This window comes from Calonectris borealis, chromosome 1 (genome assembly GCF_964195595.1).
Source record: "Calonectris borealis chromosome 1, bCalBor7.hap1.2, whole genome shotgun sequence".
Lineage (NCBI taxonomy): Eukaryota > Metazoa > Chordata > Aves > Procellariiformes > Procellariidae > Calonectris > Calonectris borealis.
The window spans coordinates 220,684,030-220,705,799 of record NC_134312.1 but is presented as its reverse complement, the minus strand read 5'-3'; the positions used below and the strand labels follow the sequence as shown (position 1 = coordinate 220,705,799).

At 51.0% G+C, this 21,770-nt stretch overlaps 2 protein-coding genes across 2 annotated transcripts; both read left to right on the top strand.

Moving 5' to 3' along the window:
• The first annotated feature begins 7,629 nt into the window (after positions 1-7,629).
• LOC142080530 (ubiquilin-1-like) lies at positions 7,630-9,384 on the top strand. The gene has a single exon (XM_075146156.1). It carries the CDS (start codon positions 7,630-7,632, stop codon positions 9,382-9,384), a length of 1,755 nt encoding a protein of 584 aa, XP_075002257.1.
• A 6,699-nt stretch (positions 9,385-16,083) lies between these two features.
• Positions 16,084-17,040, top strand: LOC142078200 (olfactory receptor 52B2-like). Its single transcript, XM_075140667.1, has one exon. It carries the CDS (start codon positions 16,084-16,086, stop codon positions 17,038-17,040), a length of 957 nt encoding a protein of 318 aa, XP_074996768.1.
• The last annotated feature ends 4,730 nt before the right edge of the window (positions 17,041-21,770 follow it).

Sequence of the window (21,770 nt, the reverse complement as noted above, 5' to 3'; positions counted from 1 at the left end):
GCAGGCGTCCTGCTAGCCCAGCAGGCAGGAAAATACTTCTGAGGACTTGGATACCAAAGTTACGTTTTCCCCTTTAATACATTGAGACCTGTTATTCTAGAAGTGACAGCTTCTGATTGCTGGGGGGGCTGGACTGAGATGAGACAGTGCAGCAGGAAGGACCATAAGCAGGAGTCATTGCCCAGTGTCCAGCTGGTCGTGTGAGCTGGACACCCAATGGCCATGGCCAAAGCGGAGTCTGTGCACTGGGCTGGACTGGGGGCTGTCAGCCTGCCACCGGCTTTCTGGTCAACTGCTCCCTTGCTCTGCTTCCTCAGAGCTTGTATGAGACCCAGATACTCTGCCCTAGCTTGTGCAGACCCCCAGGTCTGCAGCTGAGCTGTGCAGGGTTGTCACGCAGAGCTGCAGGGAAGAGCAGCAGGCAACAGCATCTACCCGGCAGCGGCAAGACCTGCACCACGGGGAGCTTCATCTGTGAGCGGCATCAGTCCGCAAGTACGGCCCTCGGGTTTGCCTCTTGGGACGAAGCACCTCCTGCTTAAAACCTTGAAAGCTTCAGCTCTCCAGCCGGTGGGCTGGCAGGAGGGGTTGCAGGCAGGGATATTTTGAATTCCTCTCTAGGTAGGATAGGCTTCCTGCACAGAGAGCAGGAACAGCTTTCATCTGGAAGGACAAACACAGACGAGCTACACGCAGAGACCCTCGCCCCCCCACTCAGCCAGAAGTCCCAAGTGAAGCATCTCCTCCTTCTTCATCACCAGTGCGCTGCCGTAGCCGTGGGCACCTTGCCCACGCCCGCTGGGCTGCCGATGCCCCACGGCCAGCTCAGAGGAGCCACCCGCACAGCAAAAGCCTGTGGTCGGTGATTTCTACCCTGGCACCATCCTGCTCCATGTGTGGGGCCTTGACCTGCCCCGTGGAGGTGCTTCGCTCTCCTCACAGCTGACCTGGACAGCTCCTCTCAGACATGCCTTCCTCGGGGGACCAGGGGGCTGCCCCCCAGCTGTGCCCACCAGCACCAGAGCCAGACAGGCTTTTCTTATGGGATGTGTAAAGCCGATGAGGAAAACTCTGCCTTCTGTGGGCTGTCACAGTGTCTTCCCACCCAGTCTGTGCTGATGCTCAAAAGAGGGACAAAATGCAGCCTTGTGGTGCAGTCACTATTTGCCGTGCATGGGCACGGGGTGCGGAGGGCAGGAGCGGAGGAATTCGTCCCCCTCCCGAAGGGTTCCTCTCCGAGCAGGGGAGGGCTCCAGGGCCGACAGGGAGAGGCAGGGGCAGACGCATTCGGCTTTTGCCCGTGCCCTAAATCCAGTCTGCTCCAGAGCTGCAGTGTGGCACAGCACCGCAAGCTAAAGTGGTTTGCAAACATCAACGTTTGATGGTTTGCAAACAAGAAGTTTTGATGTTTGCACTTGTGCGGTGGCTTCCTATATGTGCGTCCACAGGTTAGATATGGTGTGTGCTGTGCTTAATGCAGGTTAATGTGGAAAGAGACACTTCATCTAAAAACCTGCAGGAGTGAACCTGCTGGCTAATAAGTACAGGAGAACAATCTTGCCAGTGATCAGTGGCACAGTGTTGAAGCTGCGCTGCCCTCGCTGAAGGCAGAAATGGGCAGCAGCAAACCCTCCCGGAGCAGCAGGTAAGTGCAGAAGGTCGGATCAGAGGTCTGCTCCGGCAATTCGTGGCTCTTAGACAGGGGTGCTTCAGTGCAGCCTCCTGCGGGCAGGGGATGCTCTGTCTTGCGCAACATGAGCTCAGGAAGGAAAGCACATCTGACCAGAGACATTTTAGAGTAAAGATCTCTGAAAAAAACCCATTGCCGGGCTCAGTGGAGGATAAGCCGGTGACTTTTGGCCTGGCTGACCTATCTGGGGCTCGTACTAATCCACAGTCTGTTTTTAGCCTTAAAACGGATTGCTAGGGAGGAGCAGGTTAATGTCAGTCATGCAGTGCAGTGAGGGGGTGGGCTTGCTTGTGGTGAAAGCGGTGCTGCAATCCTGCCTCCTGGTCTGGGGTCAGTGCTTTAAAAGAAAGCAAAAAAGTCTGGAGAGGAGGGAGGCAGAACAGACATATTATTCAAGTGCCGGAGAAAATACTCAATCTATAAAGGGTGCAAAACATATTAATTTTTAAAGAGCTGTAGAGGCATCTTCACTGCAGGGTGGAAGTCTCAGGAGGAAACATCTGATGCTAAGGATCATTGTAATGCCCTTGAGAAGGATGAATTTGAATGAATGCAAAATGAAGCCAGGCATATTCTGATGAGAAATAAAAGCCTTATTTTGAATAATGAGAGTAATTAACTGCTGTGAGAAGCTCATGAGAGCAACAGTAGGTTTTCCAACAGTGACTATACCCATATATATATGCCCATGAGGAGGATGGAAGTTATTGGGTACAAAGTTGTTTTCTCAGTGAAATCTTTGGATTCCAAAGTGGTGTAGGACCGAGAAGCAGTCTGCATGCCTGTTTTGTCCTCCGGCTCTACATACGTGCACGCCTGCAATGTGATAATATGCGATATTTCTGAGATGCCCCTGCGCATTCTCTTTGGAAGGGCTTTTCTAAGCAAGGATAGACACTGCCAGCACTTTGAGGCCAGATGCATCATCTTCTCTAGTGCTTGGTGATGAGACTGGTTGGCAGCCGCAGTGCCTGTGCCACCTTTTCCCTATCACCCTGCTCCACCCGAGTTTCCCTTCCCATCACTCATGGCAATGCCACCGGAGAAGAAGGGAAGTGTATTTTAGACCAAGCCCTACTCCTTCCTCCCAGGATCCTGACCTCCACCATCGCATGGTCACTGTGGCCAAGGCTGCCTCCAACATTCACATCCCCAACCAGTTCATCCTTGTTTTCAAGTATCAGGTCCAGCAGAGCCCCTTTACTTGTTGGCTCCTTCATCACCTGTGCCAGGAAGTTGTCATCAACGCATGTAGAAATCTCCTAGGTTGCTTGAGCCCTGCTGTATTGTCATAGAATCACAGAAGGGTTTGGGTTGGAAGGGACCTTTAAAGGCCATCTAGTCCAACCCCCCCTACAATAAGCAGGGACATCTTCAACTAGATCAAGTTGCTCAAAGTCCCGTCCATTGACCTTGAATGTGTCCAGGGGTGGGGCATCTACCACCTCTCTGGGCAACCTGTGCCGGTGTTTCATCACCCTCATCGTAAAACATTTCTGCCTTAGATCTAGTCTGAATCTCCCTTCCTTTAGTTTAAAACCATTCCCTCTTGTCCTGTCGCAACAGGCCCTGCTAAACAGTCTGTCCCCACCTTTCTTATAAGCCCCCTTTAAGTACTGAAAGGCTGCAATAAGGTCTTCCCAGAGCCTTCTCTTCTCCAGGCTGAACAACCCCAACTCTCTCAGCCTCTCCTCATAGCAGAGCTGTTCCATCCCCCGATCATTTTGTGGCCTCCTCTGGACCCGCTCCGACAGGTCCGTGTCTTTCCTGTGCTGAGGACCCCAGAGCTGGACGCAGGACTGCAGGTGGGGTCTCACCAGGGCAGAGCAGAGGGGCAGAATCACCTCCCTCGACCTGCTGGCCACGCTCTTCCCACTATATCCATTTCTTGATGTAGAGGGCAACCCCTCTGCCCCTCCTTCCCCGCCTGTCCCTTTGGAACAGCCTGTAGCCAGCGATAGCCACACTCCAGCCATGGGATCTGTCCCACCAAGTTTCATTAATGGCAACTAGGTCACAGCTTTCTGGCAGCACGGTGGCTTCCAACTCCTCCCGTCTGTTGCCCGTGCTGCGTGCATTGGTGTAGAGGCACTTCAGGCGGGCTGTCGGCCGTGTCACCTTCTCAGAGGAACACCCCTCAGTTCCTTTGAGGTATTTCCCCGCTGTTTCCCTGTTGGCTCCCGTCACCTCAGGAGCCCCTGGCTCATCTCCGTAAGACTTCCAGTGTGCTGCAGTGTAGCCAGCACGTCTCAGCGCAGCGGGCTGAGGGCCCTCGCTAGCACCCCGTCCCTCTAACCTTGGCGTGTCATCCCACAGCTGGTCACGGGCGAGCCCAATATTCTTCAGGCATCGCCTCGTGCAGCACATGAGCCATTTGGAAAAAGCTCATTTGCTTCCTCCGTGAGAAATTGCTCCCTAAAGAAGATGGGCAGGAGTTGCCAGCTTTCCTGTAGCCATACCAGGGACTGTCGTGTCCTTCTCCTTCCGTGCGTGCCACCAGCGTTTGTACCAACAGCAGCTCTGCCGACTGACTGTGGTGGTACCACAGCTCTGCTGGGACAGAGCTCCCCGTTACTCAGCCAGGACTCTGGGGTGGGAGCTGGGACGGCTGAGGCAGGAGGTGTCCACAGCCTGCTCCATCAGGTCACTGCATCCCTCCAGCTGATGGTGAAGTTGTGCACATCCCCGCAAAGCAGATGATGCTGTTGCTGTTGCAGAGGTCCCAGCAGGCAGCGCCGGCTGCGCTCTCCACTGAGGACGTGCAGCAGCAAGAGATCACACAGAGGATGACAAATCTCTTCCAGCAAACCCAGAACTCAGAAATGGTGGCGGTGGTCTCTAACCGAAAGGCCTTGCAGGCTTGGTCACAGGTTGAGCAGGGTTTGCAGCTCACTGCGGGGGAAGCACCAGTCAATGCCATGGTTGATGCTCTGTTTGTGGGCTCTGGGCGATAGCAGAAACTCTGCAAACGTTGCAGGCACCAGCTCTGCGTCTGGCAATTTGCCCCCACAGCATGAACAATGTCTGAGGAGGAACAACAGCATCTAAACATGCTGTAAATGCTGCATGCGGTTCCTGGGACAGTCTCCAATCCTCACAAGGTCCAGAAATCAAATTCCAGGAAGAACTGGAGCTAGTCAGGTCAATGACCCCCTCAATGGGGAAGGAAGTGTTAGAGTGGTTGGGAAATGCCACCCTTCTGATGCTCATCCCAGATTTATTTATCTCCTGACCCGTTAGAGGAGAGGCACTACCTAGGCACGCATTAATGCAGGCATCGGAAATAAATCTGTGCTGCAAATCAGAAGGAATTTCCCCACTGCTCGATAATGAGGTTGCTCTAGGTAATGCAGCAGCCTGGACTGAACTGCTCAGAGCTGGGTCCCCTCTGCAGGTCCCCCATGCCCGAGAGATCTCACGGCAGTGCGGACTCCAACAGGTCAGTGTTCCCAGATCCCACTGGTGTCCACAACAGAGCAGGAGGACCGTTCCTGTCTCTCGTGTCCATGCTCTGAGACTCAACAAACAGCAAAAAGAGTGATCAAAACCACCATCGCTGTATTTAGCCCTATTTTTCCATCACTTCTCAGAGAACTGGAGCCAGAGCTGCAGCCAGCGGTGATGAGAGGGCTGTGGGCTCACCAAGCAGAGGGACGGGTGCCCTGTGCTACCGCTGCTGCACCCAGCAGGGAGAGGGGCTGTCGGTGGGAGTGATGGAGGGACGAATCTTGGCGGGAGGGAGCCAGCTGGCACCAGTGCACCAGCACGGGGGTGCATGCCGGTCTATTTCGTCCAAACAAATATGGAGGAGGAGATCTTTGTTATTGCAAACAAGCGTGCTGGGGCTTTGGAAGTGCATTTGTCTTGGCCTGCCGTCTGGAAACAGAAACCATACCACGTCCTTCGGGGAGTTACCATGTGGCATGGTTAGCAGATATGAAATAAGCGCTCTGCAAATGGATCAGGAGATTTTTGATGAAAAGAAAACTTCTGTAACTTAGAAAATGAATATCAACATCAAATCACCTGAAAGCTGTGAAAAAAGGCTAAAGAAATGAAGCTGTTGTTCTGGTATGCACCTGGATTTTCATATTGGCTCCATAAAAGTTAGTCTTTGAATTTTGCAGATGAAGAAATTGAGCACCAACCCGGGGACTGTGAAAACTTTTTTCCAAGCATCACACAAACAAGAAATAAACCATGGGATGCTAAGACAAATTTACTTGGCTTTGTTTTGAAACAAACACCAGCTTTCTCAGCCGGGTGAAGGAGAGATTTGTTCTGCTAATGGCGCTGCTGTGTGTTTGCTTTGTGAATGTGGAATTAAATGCTGTTAAAACAGCATCCACAAGGATGGTGCAAAGCGTATTGAAATTGCATAGCCCGTGACATGCTTAACCTGGGAACACCTGCACCGGGGCACTCTCGGGGGTAAAACCAAGACAAGCTCCCAGTGCACTCGGTGGTGGTGGCGGCGTTTCCCGCTTGAAAAGGTGAGGGTGCTCCTGGGCTCGGGCTGAAGGTGGGGGATAGTTCCTCCTCCGACAGCTGAGATCAGGGGTGTCGGGAAGGCGGCAGGCACGGAGGCTGCGCTGCTAGGAGCCTGCCAGAGGAGAGGGCTGACCCTAGGTGTGGGTGCGCAGGGCTGGCAGCAAAACCACAAAAGGAGCCTGTCGTGGTTTAACCGCACAGCCGCTCGCTCACTCCCCACCCCCGCCCCCCACGCAGTGGGATGGGGGGAGAATCAGAAGGGAAGAAAAAAAGTAAACTTCGTGGATTGAGATAAAGACAGTTTAATAGAACAGAAAAAGTAAGAATAAGAATAAGAATAAGAATAAGAATAAGAATAAGAATAAGAATAAGAATAAGAATAAGAATAAGAACAATAATAATAGAACATAGAAAGTGAGTGATGCACAAAGCAATTGCTCACCATCCTCTGACAGATAACCAAGTAGCGATCGCTACTTCCTGGCTCACGCCTACCATTCATATACTGAGCATGCTCATATACTGAGCATGACGTCACATGGTATGGAAATCTCCATTGGCCAGTAGGCCAGCTGTCCCAGCTATGCTCCCTCCCAATGCTTGTGGTTTTTGTTTGTTGGTTTTTTTTACGCTGAATGTCCTTGACTACAGGGTACTTAGCAACAACTGAAAACATCAGTGTGTTATCAACATCCTTCTCATACTAAATCCAAAACACAGCACTGGGAAGAAATTTAACTCTATCCCAGCCAAAACCAGGACAGACCCAAAGGCTGACAGGCATGGGATGCGAAGCTTCAGGGGGCTTTGCATCCCGAAGGAAACCTGGCAGGAGCTGGGTGTGCACTGAAACAAGGGAGCAAGGTCCGTAGCGGAGGGGCTGGCTGCCTGGGAGCTTTGCCACGGGGTTGGTGATGCCAGCCTGCAAGCGGCCGGTTGCGGCGGTCGTCTCAAATAGAAATGGTCCCGGAGTCCCCCGAGCCCGGATTTTCCCATGTCGTGGTCCTCCCCGTGCCCCAGGGACTAGGTTGGCTGGGGACCGTGGTGGCGAGGAAGCCCGAGCTCAGCTCCAAGGGAGGTGCCCCCTCTCCAGGCCATTGTTCCTCAGTCTGACATCAGCGGGGATGTCACAGCACAGGGGTGGCTGCACGGCAATTCGATGCAGGCAGAAGGTCACAGTGGGACGAGGCGTATAAGGGGGCTGCTGGGGTGCTGAGCGAGCAGAGCAGCTGTGCAACGTCTGGCTGCTATATGCATTCGGTCTGCACTGCGGGGAGAGGCGGTCCTTGTCCCTGTGCCACTGCTCCCTCCTGGCAGCTGCCACCACAGCAGGGGCAACAGCCACCCCCCTGTTTCCTCTGGCAGCCATTGCCCCCTGTTGCTTCCCACCTTCTGCCAGCACCTCGGCTTTTTGAGGACCAAAGCGCAGTTCTGGTCTCAGAGCCACCATGTCCGAAAGCAAAGAGGCAGCGGAGACTAGTCAACCTGTTGTCACCACAGATTCCTCAAATATCATCAAAGTGACTGTGAAGACCCTCAAGCAGAAGGAGCGGTTTGAGGTTGCTCAGGGCAGCACCGTCGAGGAGTTTAAGGAAGAAGTTGCCAAGCGTTTCAAAACACTCCCTGATCTTCTAATCCTGATATTTGCTGGGAAAGTCCTCAAGGATCAAGACACTTTGAGCCAGCACGGAGTTCGCAGTGGGGTCAGCATCCATGTGATCATCAGGTCCCAAAAGAGAACACAGGACGACCTGGCAGATCAAGGAAGAGCCACCACCCCAACGCGACCTCCCAGCCACAGCAATTGCGACTTATTCTACTCGGGAAGCATGGCTGATCTGCAGAACCCGTGCTTGATCCATTGTAACTTGTCTGAGCTGTTCACCTCCAGCTGGGAAATAGTGGCCCAGACCATCCGCAGTTCAGGCCTAGATCTGAACACCATCAACAGCAAGGCATTTCTGCTAGGGTTCCTTCTTGGGGTGACAAGTGTACATCTCCTACGCCTGGACTCAACAGACCTGTTGGACTTGGTGAGTGGCATTCAAGAACAAGATGTGCCCATGCTCAGCTTGATAGGCGAGACAGCGCAGAGCACCTTGCTGCAGAACAACCTTGACAACGCCCATCTTGTCAGGGATCTCATCATGTCCAACCCTCAGCTGCGGCAGCTGGCTGAAGACAATCCCGAGATCGGTCGGATTCTCACTGACCCACATACTATCAGAGAAATATTAGAGGCCTCCTCCAGAAATCCTGCCGTATTGCAAGAGATGATGAGGAACCACGACGTGGCCATGAAAACCCTCGAAAGCATCCCTGGTGGGTACAGAGCTCTGGAGCAGTGCTACAGGGAAATTGAGGAGCCCGTGTTGGAAGCTCTGGAGGCACAGCTGGGCAACAACCCCTTTGCTTCCTCGGACAGTGACCCACCCCCGAGTGGAGCCAGGCTACCAGCCCGTACTGAAAACCGGAGGCCTTTACCCAACCCTTGGGCTCCACGGTCCAACAGAGTCAGGGATAACGCAGATGACTCTGATGGCCAACTGGCCAGCAGCAGCGCAGGCGACAGTTTTGCCTTGCTGAGTTTGGGTCTTGCAGCAGGCGCAGCAGTACCCGACTCAGGGGAGGTTCAGAGCACGGTTCAGCAGCTAAGAGGGTACCCAGAACTCATGCACAACCTGGCGAGAGCATTAACAAACCCCGACGGCCCAGCACAAATGCCGCTGAACAGCGCTCATACATCAAGCAATGGAAACTCTCCACCTCAAGATCAACGGCCACAGCAGCTGCTACCGGAGATGGAGAACGCTGAGATTTCATCCTTGCCGAGAAACCCCAGAGCACTGCAGGTGTTGCTACAGATCCAGCTGGGATTAGAGATCCTCTCAACAGAAGTACCAGATGTCACACTTAGTTTGGAGGACTCACACGTGGAGCTGGAAAGCACGGAGGACTCGGCAGAAAGCAGTGAGTCTGAGGACGGTGTAATTTTGCTGTCAGACGAGGACGAAGCAGAAGGTCAGACGCAGATGGATGAGGAGATGCCATGGACCAGATTTCAGAGGCAAATGGAGCAGCTCAGTGCCATGGGCTTCCAGGACCAAAGCGCAAACTTGCAGGCACTGATCGAGGCAGAAGGAGACATCCATGCAGCAATGGAGATCCTGGCAAAAGCACCATCATCAAAGAAGATACCATAACTGGTTTGTCCAAATGAGCCGGTTACAGTACCTCGTTTGTGGATGGTTGTATTAAAAGCAGCAGGGTGTGTGTTAAGAAGTTGTGTGCATTCTTCCGTCTATGAGAACCAATTTCCTCTTGGCTGCAAGGATTTCTTGCATTCAAAGGCCATAGACATGAGGACCTTTCCGTGCTGTGAAACTGTGAGGGCAGGCCCTACCTGAATGTGGTGCTGCCCCTTTACAGATAGAGTCTGTGATCCATGGGGTTGGTGGGCAGGGAAAAAACACGCCAAGACAAGACACCAGAGCGGGAAAATAGGCTTTTTTACAGGCTAGGAACTGAGATCCAGAGATGCTGAAGACCACACGATAAATGAGCTTGGCTCCCATTTGGGCTGCAAGACAAACAGTGGCACAGCTGCTTTTGTTTTAAATCTGGCCCCACGGAAGAGAGGCAGGGAGTACCTGAGCCATCTAATTCCTGTCACTGCGGGCATCAGCCTTTCCTCAACTGAGCAAACGCTGCGTTGAAAGTCAGTCTGTCATTTCTGCCACTGCTTCCCCTACGGGAATGAAGCCCATGAGGGTGATAGCAACCATCAGTGACGGCTGTGAGTCACCCACCTGTCGTTGCACAGTTTTTAGTTTCATGCACCAGTTCAGAGCTTCTCCCATCAGCAAATCCTAAACCCTTTGTGCTTTGCTCAGTGTCACACATGGGGCCAGGGATTAAGGCGTCTTCTCCAGACCCTTCCTCCGGACCAGAGCTAAATGGCTCTGCAAGTCCCGTCCCCTTTGCTTTGCTGTGTGTGAGTCTGGGATTGTGCCGTACGGAGCCATGATGCTCTTCAAAGCTTTGTCTCCGTAACACAAGCTCTGATAACTGACTGGGAGCTTCAGGCATTCCAGGTTTGCTGCTGCAGACCTGCCCACAATGTCTCAAAACAACGTCTGGGCCAGCCCTGCTGCTGCCGCAGGGGAGATGGAGCGGCTGGGCCTGGCTGTGCTGCTCTGGACCTTCTTGCCTTCTCCCAGCCCTGCCTGGTGTGAACAAGGTCAGGGTCAGCCCAGACCCCTTTCCTTTGGCCCCTCTGGCCAGTGTTCCACCAGTCCCGTCACATCCCTCCCTTCCTGCTCCTCACCCGTCCCCCCTGCCCTGCCACCCAACTCTGAGTCTCCTGGGTGTTGGTCTCTTCTCCCAAGTAACAGCGATAGGACGAGAGGAAATGGCCTCAAGTTGCGCCAGGGGAGGCTTAGACTGGACATTAGGAGAAATTTCTTTACTGAAAGAGTGGTCAGGCCTTGGAACAGGCTGCCCAGGGAAGTGGTCACCATCCCTGGAAGTATTTAAAAGACGTGTAGATGAGGCGCTTAGGGACATGATGTAGTGGGCATGGTGGTGTTGGGTTGACGGTTGGACTTGATGATCTTAGAGGTCTTTCCAAACCTTAATGATTCTATGATTCTATGATTCTTCCTGTTCTGGGTTTCCCACTTTTCTGCAAGCGTTGTCTCTCCCAGCATCCTTGCCTGACAACACGTCCAGTGAGAGGTTTTCTACCTGTTTCTTTCACCTCCTCCTCTACCTGCCCCATTTATGGTTCTTCAGCCGTTCTTCTTACGCCAAATTCAGACCTTTAGGTCTGACCTGTGTCTTCTCTCTCCTTGCTATTTTGTGTCTTGTTCCTTCTTTCTCCCCACACCCTCTTTTTTCACCTTCCTGGAGGTCATTGGAGGATTGGTCCTGGGGAGATGGTGCTCAAGAGACTGTGGCTGGAAAATGCCCCTCTCTGATGGCAGACCCCACATGTGACCATGCATGTGCCAGTAGCCGTGCTTCGTCTGACCTGCGGGGATAAAGCTGATTCCCTACGACAGCATTAGCCTCTGCCAGCAATCGACAAGCTGATCTTGGTCATGTCTTCTGCTTACTGATGGGCAAAAGCTTCAGCCCTGCCCTCTCCCCTTGGCCACAGGGATGCAGTTTATCCCGGGGGTGGTGATCAGAAGTTCGTTGGGGTCTCCATGCAGCAGCCGTGGCCTGAGGGGCACGGTAGCTGCACCAAGTCAAGACTTTGCAGACTTCCTCAGCGGTTGAAACTGCCACTGATGCTTCAGGATCATGCTGCTGTGAAATGCCTCTGCTTGGGGCCAGGCGTGAAGACTCAGATGACAACGGCTGCCGCGAAGTTGTGAGAGGCTGAACATGTGTGCAGCGCCTGTATGACCTGTGCTGGGCTGTTTGTCCAAGGCTGGTGCTGGAGCGAGATAGGCGTGGGTGGTGGACACCAAAATGTAGGGATTGAGATGCGAGTTGTGCATCCAGCCTCCGGCTGCAGCCGGTGGAGATCCTGGCATGGCTCCGTTCTCATGCGGAGGAGCCCAGCACCACCAGAGATGCCCTTGGGCATCTGAGACATCCACATGGGGCTGGTAGATGTGACACAGGACCTACAAGACACCTGTGTCCCTCTGGATCAGTGGCTGGAGATGAGGAGGAGTAGAATAGGGCATCTCAGAAAGTGTGTTGAAAATCGATGGAGCGTTTACACACAAAAGATTGGTGGAACAAAGTATTTCTTTAAAATGCTCGTGTTTGAAATTCAAGCAGTTTTGTGGTTTCAGTTACAAAAAAGTGCTAACACATTTTTACTTTTTTTTCTTATAAGTATTTCAGTAAACCTGGGAGGAACTCAGGACATGTGAAGAAATCACTGAACGTGGATATTTTTTCCCACAGAAGTGACCTCCTGGCTTTGCTCAGCTTCTGTATGGGATTTTTGGTGTGATTTGGCAGTTGCTGGAGGACTGTGGTCCACTGCAATCTGTGGAGTGGGGAGCATAAGGACCGTTCGTGCCTGCAGGACAGTCTGAGCTCTGCCACTGCTTTCCCGTCCTTCTCTCTTCTCCTTGTCTGTGGAGGCAGCTGGGCTGATAAACTTCAGCTATCTATCTCATTAGCAAGCTGGTCCTCGTCCCTAGCAGCTGGGCTCTTTTAAAGGTGCCTGGGCACCCGAGGACATGGGTGCACCACTGGAGCCTGGCAGGCACAGGACAGCCCGTCCCCGGGATGCTCACCACCCTCCGAATCAGGGGGCCAATCCCGCCCTGAGCACTGCCAGCTCCTGTGCCCGGGGGTCGTTCCAGAGTCTGCTGGCTGCTGGCTGCGACCTCCCTGGGAAATGCTGTTCCACCTCTTTGCAGAGATGGCTGACCTTCGGTGCCCACCCCTCTTCCCTGGCACTGGCTCCTTCGCCGGCACAGGCAGCAGCGGTGGACCATTCCAGGCACACATCTCCAGCCTGGCCAGGACAACGGATATCATCTGCCCAGTGACACTCTCGATAGCAGTAACAGTGCTTTTCCAGGTCCCTGGAGCAGCGATGCAGCTGCGGCATCGATCCAGCCGTCCTGCAGCTCCCTCGGCCACTTGTACTGGCCCTGAGCTCTGACACAGCCAGGCATCACGACTGGTTTTGTGTAGCAGTCCCAAATACCTGCAATGCCTGCAATCCTAAGCAAGGCTTAGCACGGTGGGACTTATGCCTCGGGGGTTTTGTGTGTGTTGAATGCTGTGCTCCACAATTGCTCTTGTGGAATTTTTTTTTTTTGTGGTCAAAATCTTCCTGTGTTTCTTCAGGTGTGGGTGTGCTGCTGAGCCCCTGACATCCACAGTTGCCTCTGCTTCGAGGCTAATTTGTACTGAAATGATTTAGCCTGCAGAAAATATTTCCTGCAGACTAATGTGTTTCTAACCCAATGTATGGTCAGATTCCTGAAGGGCTGAAGGCAGGGGTGGTCACCGACTGACCTGGGAACTGGGGGCAGTGTCCAGTCATTCATCCAAGGAGGGCTCCTAAGCCCCAAACTCTTCCTCCTTCCTAGAGGAGCACAGCCCACAGATTGCCTCTCTCATTGCTATGGGGAAACTCTTCCAAATTCCTTTTATTGCATTGATCACCAAGAGTGTTATGTATCACGCTCAATAACCTATTCAAAACATGGATTGCTATTTATACATATGTGCTAAGATATTGGCAAAAGTCATGGAGTTTGTGCGTCTGGATGCTCGGCACTTTTGATAAGTCAGACTGCTTTTTTAGGACTCATCGCGCCTGTTTTTCCAAAGTTTGACTGTGTTGCCACAACCCGCAGCCACATCATGTCAGTCCAACCAGGGCCCCAAGGGCAGGAGATGCAGTGCAGCGCAGGTATAATTGTGCGCTTGGTGGGAAGGGAGGCAGGGCAGACACAGAGCCACATCTTAGGGACCTGCGAGCGTGTCTGCAGAGAGCAACACGCTCATGATGTGTGTGGTGCAAGGTGGGGCTGGAGGAGTGGGGGGATGACATCCCGGGGCACGTCTCCTCAGCTGGAGGGCACTTACGGAGCTGCTGAGCAGGGCATTGAGCCTCCTCCGTCCTCTGGGATCCTGCAGAGAGGTACAAGTGCCCCCACCGCCCCAGCTCCGGCACTGCAGCCCCTGCCCCGAGCGCAGCCAGGGACCCACGTTCCTCTTAAGATCAGGGATCTGGTGAGCTGTTTGCATTGTGGATTTGGGGCCAGAAGGATCTCTAGGATGCTGGGAGTCTGGCGCAGAGATGCCAAATTCCCAATTAAGAGAAATCATGTGAAGAGCCTTCCCTCGCCTACCTGTGAGATCAGCCACTCTCTACCTGAGATTACGTGCTTTTGAGAGCTGGGGTTGCTGAGTTAAAGACGACAGGGCAGCACGAGCAGGCAGGATAAACCACTCGGGGTGATGTACACGAAGGCAGTGCCAGCACGGACTGCCTTGGCCGGTGCCCGCAGCTCGCCTGAGCCAGCTGCAGCATCCCACATCTTGCTCCTGCGGGAGAGCTGCCGACGTGCTCAGGCCGTGCAAGAGAATACTTCCATTATTTTCATTCTCTTGTTAGGAGACAATGAATCACCACGGAAACCTTTCTCTCCCACACTGTTTTTGTTTCCCTAACCTCCCTGCTGAAGGCTGATTTTTTGCGGGGGAGGCTGCCCCGTGGACGGCAGCGAGGGGGGCTCCATCCCCTCTCCCTCCGCAGCACCGGGAAGCCGCATCCTCGACCAGAGCCCTTGTTCTGGGTGCTGGAGACGTGCAGGGCAAACCAGAGGTGCACGCAGCTAAAGCCTTCTGCAGTGATGCCAACAGACTTCTGCAGACCTTTTTGTAATCCTTAGGCAGCTCTGTAGGAATGTGATTTTTTCTAGGTTATAGCTTTTAGTTTAAAAAAGGATTAAAAGATTTTAGGAAAGAAGAATCCAAAGGACTGCTCAGGGGTAGCTGTAGGAGATGCATCCTTAGAGCTGTATCTGTATTAATATAGTTTTACAGTGGTGATTAGATTATGGACGAAAGGGTCTAATGCTGAGAGGCTCCTTTGGTGCAGAGCTCCTGGTTGCACTGAGGTTCCCACCTGCAGGTGCGGTGGATTCTTGTTTATTTGCAGTTTAACATTTGCACTTTGCAAGAGATGACTAGCTTTTGGTATGGCAGCACAGAATATATATGCTATCAGCATTAATAATATTTTCTCTGTTAATCCATCACATATCTTTTTATTTCATGCAATATTTATACTGAATTGTTTTAAATCATTTACAGAATTAGATAGTTATTATTTTGACTAATTTTATTTTTAAAGACAGTCCACTGTCATGTTTTGTTTCTATGGAGCAGGTTCCTTGGACTTTCTTGATTCAGGATATTTCAGACATGAAATGTGTCTCTCTCTCACTGAGTGGGAACAGGGAATCAAATCTGTTGTTTAAAATACAATTGCTTTCTCATACATGGAATCAATATTTTGGTATGCAGCAACCTCACAGTTTTGTTTTTAAGTACTTGCATCACTTTCTCATCTAGGCAGTGTTATGGGTAATTCCTATTTTGCGTTTTGATATTTAAGAGCTGACTGTTATTGCAGAAGCTGCTGAAAAAAAGTCACATCCCGTTTTAACTTGTGTGAGTCTGGGTCTGCTCCATCCTCCAGCGCTCTTTAGACCGCTCCAGGGCAGCAGTGCATCCCTTTCTCTGGCTGGTGGGGGAACTCCATCTCACACAGGTTTTCCCCTAACACAAAGGTCTTTCCAAGTGCCTGGTTATATTTTCTTTCTGCTAGATTTGCACTGGAAAAGAGGTTGAACTGGGTCCCAGAACCAAAAGGAAAGGGAGAGAGAAGTTTGGAGATAAGGAAGGAACACGGGCAGCCAACTTCAAACCTAGAGCTAATTTTGTTCTCTAACCTGGTGTGAGTCCAGGTACCTTAAAACTCCCAATTAACTCCTCTGCAGTTCCTGATGTCTGAGAACATCTTGTGCATTCCTGCAAACACTTGACCTTTCCTGTCTCATTGCCTGACTTCTTCCTTCTACTCTGGACTTACAGAACATCAATTTAAGGTATTTGTGCAGTAAGGGTTGATTCTGCCTCCATTCACTCCGGTCTAAGTAGAAGTACTTGGAAGAAAAATGCACTTACATCGTGTTAAAATCAAGTGAGGAGAAAATTTGCACACTGGAGCGTAAGTACATGCTGCAATACTTTGCAGACCACGGATCTTCATAATTCAGGTTCATACCTCTGGCTGTGGCTATTAGCAGATCAGAGAAGGTGATACAAGGCATTTGCTAGTGACGGAAGAGCTTAAGCATCTCAAATAACGTTTTGCAGTGTCTTCTGCCTTTGCTTTCAGGTGAAACATGCCACCATTCAACCTTACCAGCTTGACGCCAGCAACATTCATCCTGGCTGGCATCCCAGGCATGGAGAAGTTGCACATCTGGATCTCGATTCCATTCTGCTCCATGTATCTGGTGGCCCTGCTAGGAAACGGTGCCCTGTTGTTTGTCATAAGGACAGAAGGTAGCCTCCACGAGCCCATGTACCTCTTCCTGTCCATGCTGGCCATCACTGACCTGATACTGTCGACCACGACTGTGCCCAAGATGCTGGCTCTGTTCTGGTTCAACGCCAGGGAGATTTCCTTCGGTGCCTGCCTGACCCAGATGTTCTTCCTGCATTTCAGCAGCTCGGCAGAGTCGATGATCCTGCTGGCCATGGCGTTTGATCGGTTTGTTGCCATCTGTTATCCCCTGCGGTACACAGCAGTGCTGACCCAGTCAGTTGTTGTCAAAACTGGGCTGGTGGTTTTGCTGAGAAGTTTCTGCATCATTTTCCCATGTATCTTTCTTTTGAAAAGGCTGCCGTTCTGCGGGCACAATGTCATCCCGCACACCTACTGCGAACACATGGGCGTCGCCCGGCTGGCCTGTGCCGACATCTCCATCAATATCTTGTATGGCCTGGCAGGGCCTGTTGCAACAGCAGTGGTAGATGTTGTACTCATTGTTGTCTCCTATGTCTTAATTCTTCTGGCATTATTCAGACTCCCTTCCAGGACTGCCCGTCACAAGGCTTTCAACACCTGTGGCTCGCATGTCTGTGTTATATTACTTTTCTATGTCCCTGTTTTTTTCACTGTTTTAACGCACCGCTTTGGTCAGGCAATCCCCCAGCACATCCACATTCTGCTGGCCAACCTGTACATGGTCTTCCCCCCGATGCTGAACCCCATTGTGTATGGTGTGCGGACGCAACAGATAAGAGAGAAGGTTGTGAAAGTGTTCATCTGCCCCAAGAGTCATTTGCTGCAATAATAAGAGTGAGATGTCGCTATCAGAAAGTGATGAACACCTTGGTGGGACTCCAAGCTCCTCACCCTAAATGCTCTCTTTGCACTGTTTCAGGCAACGTGCCTAAGTCTTCTGCTATCACAGTCAAATATAGAACACCCGACATGCCCGCAGCCCTTTCCCCCAGAATTTCTAGAAAATGTGAGACAAAGACAAAAGACAGGATCTCTAATTGGCGGTGGAAGGAGAGTGATCAAAGAAATGAGATCCTACCCCAGGTATGTCACTTGTGGGAAATCCCCTACAAGGTGGAGGCAGGCAGCTTTCACTGTAGCGTGACAATAAATCTACATGTCACCCATCTTCTCTGGAGTCAGGTGAAAAGACATGTAATGAACTTGTTCTTCTGAATCACAGGTGTGTAATGGAGTTCATTTTAGGAATTGCTTCTTTATTAAAATTCATAGTATTGAAAAAGTCTCCAAAAGGAATAACACAGAAATAAAAGCGAGTGTTGCACGTTAGCATGCATGGGGTCTCTTTATTCCTTAACTATCTTATTTCACCATACTTTGAGTAAACAGGTAGGTGAAAAGCTGTTCCCAAAAGAACACCCAAAAATTTATTTTTTAGTAAGATAGGTTATAACAGAGCAGGGGGATGCTTCAGAGGCATCAGATCAGGCATCCCAGCCGTACCTCTGGCTCCTGAAGCATCGGTCTCTGCTCAGGCAAACTCTCCCAGTGCTCTGAGTGTCCTGTCCTCGTGGACCCCAAAAAGCTGCCCCTATGAGAAAGCCGCTGCCTCTGCCCTTTTTAAAGAGGAGCTGAGAGCTCAGTGACGGGTCAGAGCAAGACAGAAAGAGAGGAGGAGGTGGGATCACAGCTGCAGAGACAGATAAGCTGCTTTCTTGCTCCGGGAAAGCGCAGGAGGGCGATGGTGCTCGGCCCTGCGGCTGGACCTGCGGGTCGGTGGCAGCACCTCCTGTGGGGCTGGAAGAGGGAAACGCAGCCAGGCCGGAGGGGAACGGCTCCTCCTTTCCGCCTCTCCAGGTGTGTGCATGGCCGGAGGTGAAGAGCATGGTGAGGCCACCGAGGTAGCAGACACCCTCCCTGTGGCTAAAAATGAGCAGTTTGAGAACTTCACCCCAGTAGAGGACCCTTTCCAGATGTTTGTTGCTAACCAGACGTTTTTGCTGATGCACAAACCCCACCAGCACCTCGGGGAGCTGAGATTTCATTTTGGGGTACAGCTGCCAGAGCAGGGAGCCAGTGGAAGTCTCTGTGCTGCAGCGAAGCGTCCTGCCTTTGGTGGCATGTGCGGTCACCGCTGGCACTCAATGCGTGCCAAAGTCCTGATTTCAGGTTTAGCAGTGTATGTGCCAAAATGGGAACATGGCACGTGGACCACGTCCTGACAAGACACAAAATGTGTGCAAAGCTGTCCTGGAAAAGCTTTGCCTCCTGCAACCATTGCTCTTGTGGGACATTAGCACTAACCTTCCCAGCAGCACCAAACTTCGCCTTCCTGAGAAAACAGTGTGTCTGACGGTGGTGTGTCAAATTCTCTGGGGCCAAACCTCACCTTACCTTTTCTTGTCAATCAAAGAGCAAACCTTGTTGTCATTAGCTGAGAGAAACCAGTCACTAGGCAAATGCGTCCCCGTGTCCCTCACTGTGTCAGAAGCACGTCAGTAAGTGAGCGTGGGCGAGACGCTTTCGACAGGCTTGAGGTAACCCGTAGCCATGCTGGGATGACTGGGTGTCTGGCAGTGACGCTGCGAAACCAAGTCCTGCAACCAGCAATCAATGCACCAGCAGCAGCAAAGAAGCGCTACACGTACCAATGAGAATGGAGAGGGTAATTTCAAACTATTTGAAAGGATGACGCACATCTTCCAAGGGCCACAGCTCGTCCATTTCAGGAATGAATAATGGTGCATTCATAGGTTAGAGAAAACTCTGGCATCTAGAAAGTAGAGAATAACTAAGTATTGAAACAAACTATTGTTATCAAATCCTAAAAATATTCTTGCTCCAGAGTGGCTGCTTTCCTGGGGTACCTGACCAAGAGCTTAAAAATCTCTTGGGCGTCATTTTGCAACAGCAACTGGCAGAATCAGAGCGACACGTTCCCCAAAGCAGAGCTGCAGACTTGGACAAAGGCTGTAGAGCACCTCGGAGCAGCCTTGTGCAGTGAGTTGTATGACTGATCACATTTACTGTCAGCTCTTTTGTTGCTAAAATGCCCTTTTCATTTGAGATCCTGTATCTAAAAATAGCCGAAAAATATTTAATGCCATTCTAAGGTGGAACATCATAGTTTTCCTTCAGTAGTTTGACTACATTTCTTGTTACTCAGAGGTAATGGGATTGTTATTTAATGAAGAAATTGTAAGTAAAAAATATGACCCATGTTACTTGTTTAAAGCTGGCTGTTAGGGATCAGAAAGCTGATGCTTGTCTCCAAGTCAGAGGAGGTTCCAGTAGCAGGTGCATGTATAATTGTTATCTCTAACTACAGCAATGTGTATTTAATTCATCATTACTTTATTTACTACCACATTATTACTTTATTTACTACTTCAATAGTAGCAGCTTAATGTTACGGTAGAAATCATGGCTGTATTGCCCAAACTACGGTACAGTCACCTGACAAGAGACCCAGAGAGTCTGTAGTCTCTATGAACCTGCCAGTTTATGAATACAGAAGGGAAGAAGTGTTATTTATTCTCATTTTGAGCAGCAAAGATAGGTTAAGTGATTTCCCTAAGGCATATCAAGCCTCCCTTCAGAAAGCTAAATGGGATTAAGGTCTTTCACGGCAAGGTCTCTTTTTCTAAATCAGTGCTGCTCGCGCCCTTCCCCTCTCCCTTCCAGCTCTGCTCTTGCCGAATTCAACAGCAAACCTCCCCCGACGCCTCTGCGCCAGCAAGGTGTGCTACACCATTGCCCGCAGCACGGCCACCACGGGCTAGGGGTGCAAACAGGGTCCTGTCTGCAGGTTTAGAGGCTATGTGCTAAAATGGGAACACGACACGTGGACTGCATCACAACAAGACACGAAACGTGTGTGCAAAACTGTCCTGGAAAAGCTTTGCCTCCTGCAGCCAAGCAGCACTTACCTTCCCGGCAGCACCAAACTTCACTTTCCTGAGAAAACAGTGTGTCCGACGGTGGTGTGCCAAATTCTCTGGGGCCAAACCTCACCTTACCTTTTCTTGTCATTCACTATATAAATTTTTCTTCTTTTTTATGCAGAAAGTCATATGAAAAAAATGTATTTTTAACTTTTAACTGCCCTTAGCTTGAAACTGATAATGATTACAAGCTTAAACACCCATAAAGAATATGTTTGCCTGAAGAAGCAGTCTCATTCAAGCATTCCTTAAGATGCAGTAAGAATAATTTTGCCATTCTTAATCTTCTACTAATACACAGGGCTGAATGCACAGTGTGCTGCAAATCAGAAATTTAAAAGGGCAGAGTCAGCCTCGTTCAGAAGGGAATCTGACAGCCTGTGGCTAAGGCTGCTGTCTCCATGGCTTGCAAGGGAGATATTTTGCTTTGCTGCTTGAGCATCTTCCACTGTGTTGGAACCACAGAAATATTTCAGGCCATCTTCCAGCCATTACTGCCACTGGCTCATCTGAAATGGGGAGGAGAACGATGATGTGTGACTCCCTGAGCATCCCCATCTCCTCAGCAGGGTTTGGGTGGAGAGAGGCTACCCGGAACTGTTTGTGACTGCCACTAGCAAAACTTCCAAGGAAAGCTTGGTTAGAAACACACCAGGCTTCAGTTTTGACAGATGAGGCCACGTTGCCCTTCTGGATATCTTTAGGATATGTATCCTGGTGTAATGCAACCCCGCTGGCTGACCTAAAGAACAAAGTTGCTCAAGGAATTGCAGTTAGGGACAGGAAGGGGAAAGGAGGCAAAATCTAAAATACCGGTGAGATTCAGACATGGCCTTGGGCATGGGCAGGAGGCTGAGGAGGGGAACATGGGGTGGTGAGAGCCCTGTGTTCAGAAACGTCTCTTAGATCCTCTGAAGGTGTTTGTGCAGGCCAGCATGGGGATACCTGCCAGGTTGTCCTACGAGTGGCGGATCACATGGGACCTGCAGGACTGCATCCTCTCCAGCTTCAGGTCAGGAGCAGGAACCCCGAGAATGGATAATCCCATTTTGGTTCTCTCTGGCATGGCCAGGATGGGGCATAGCTCATGTGTGGATTGAAAGCCATGGCCAACGGTGCCTGAGCAGCTGTCACGACCTAAAGGGTCATGCTCACATCGGCAGCGTTAGGGATGACACAGGAGCAATGCTGCTCCTGGAGAGAGAAAGTGCTGGACAACATCTCTCCGGAGCTGAACCGAGCCCTCCATTAGCAGCTCGACAGGTACCAGACCTTATCCCGGCTTTAGAGGCGTGGCATTGTTGCAGAAGGCCTAGACAGCGTGTCTGCAAATACCAACTCCATCCTGAGTTCTTTGATTTGCAGATCACACACTTGGAGTGTTTTCTTCCATTGCTCTTGCCAATGAGTTTTTTGTGGTCAGTTTCTGCTAGTATTGGTTTCCTATCAATAAAGGCATGACATTTATTGCTATTACAGAAGAAGGCAAAGCTTTCTCCTCTATTTGAGAATCCCAATGTTCATTTTTTGCTAGCACCTGTGGTGCATAAACTATTGTTTTCAATTTTAGCAGTACAAAGACAACTGTGGACAATGTAGTTTTGCTTCACAGTTA

Bases quoted from the DNA above. Each gene is read 5' to 3' on its own strand.
- LOC142080530 (XM_075146156.1), top strand. From the start codon at position 7,630: ATGTCCGAAAGCAAAGAGGCAGCGGAGACTAGTCAACCTGTTGTCACC.
- LOC142078200 (XM_075140667.1), top strand. From the start codon at position 16,084: ATGCCACCATTCAACCTTACCAGCTTGACGCCAGCAACATTCATCCTG.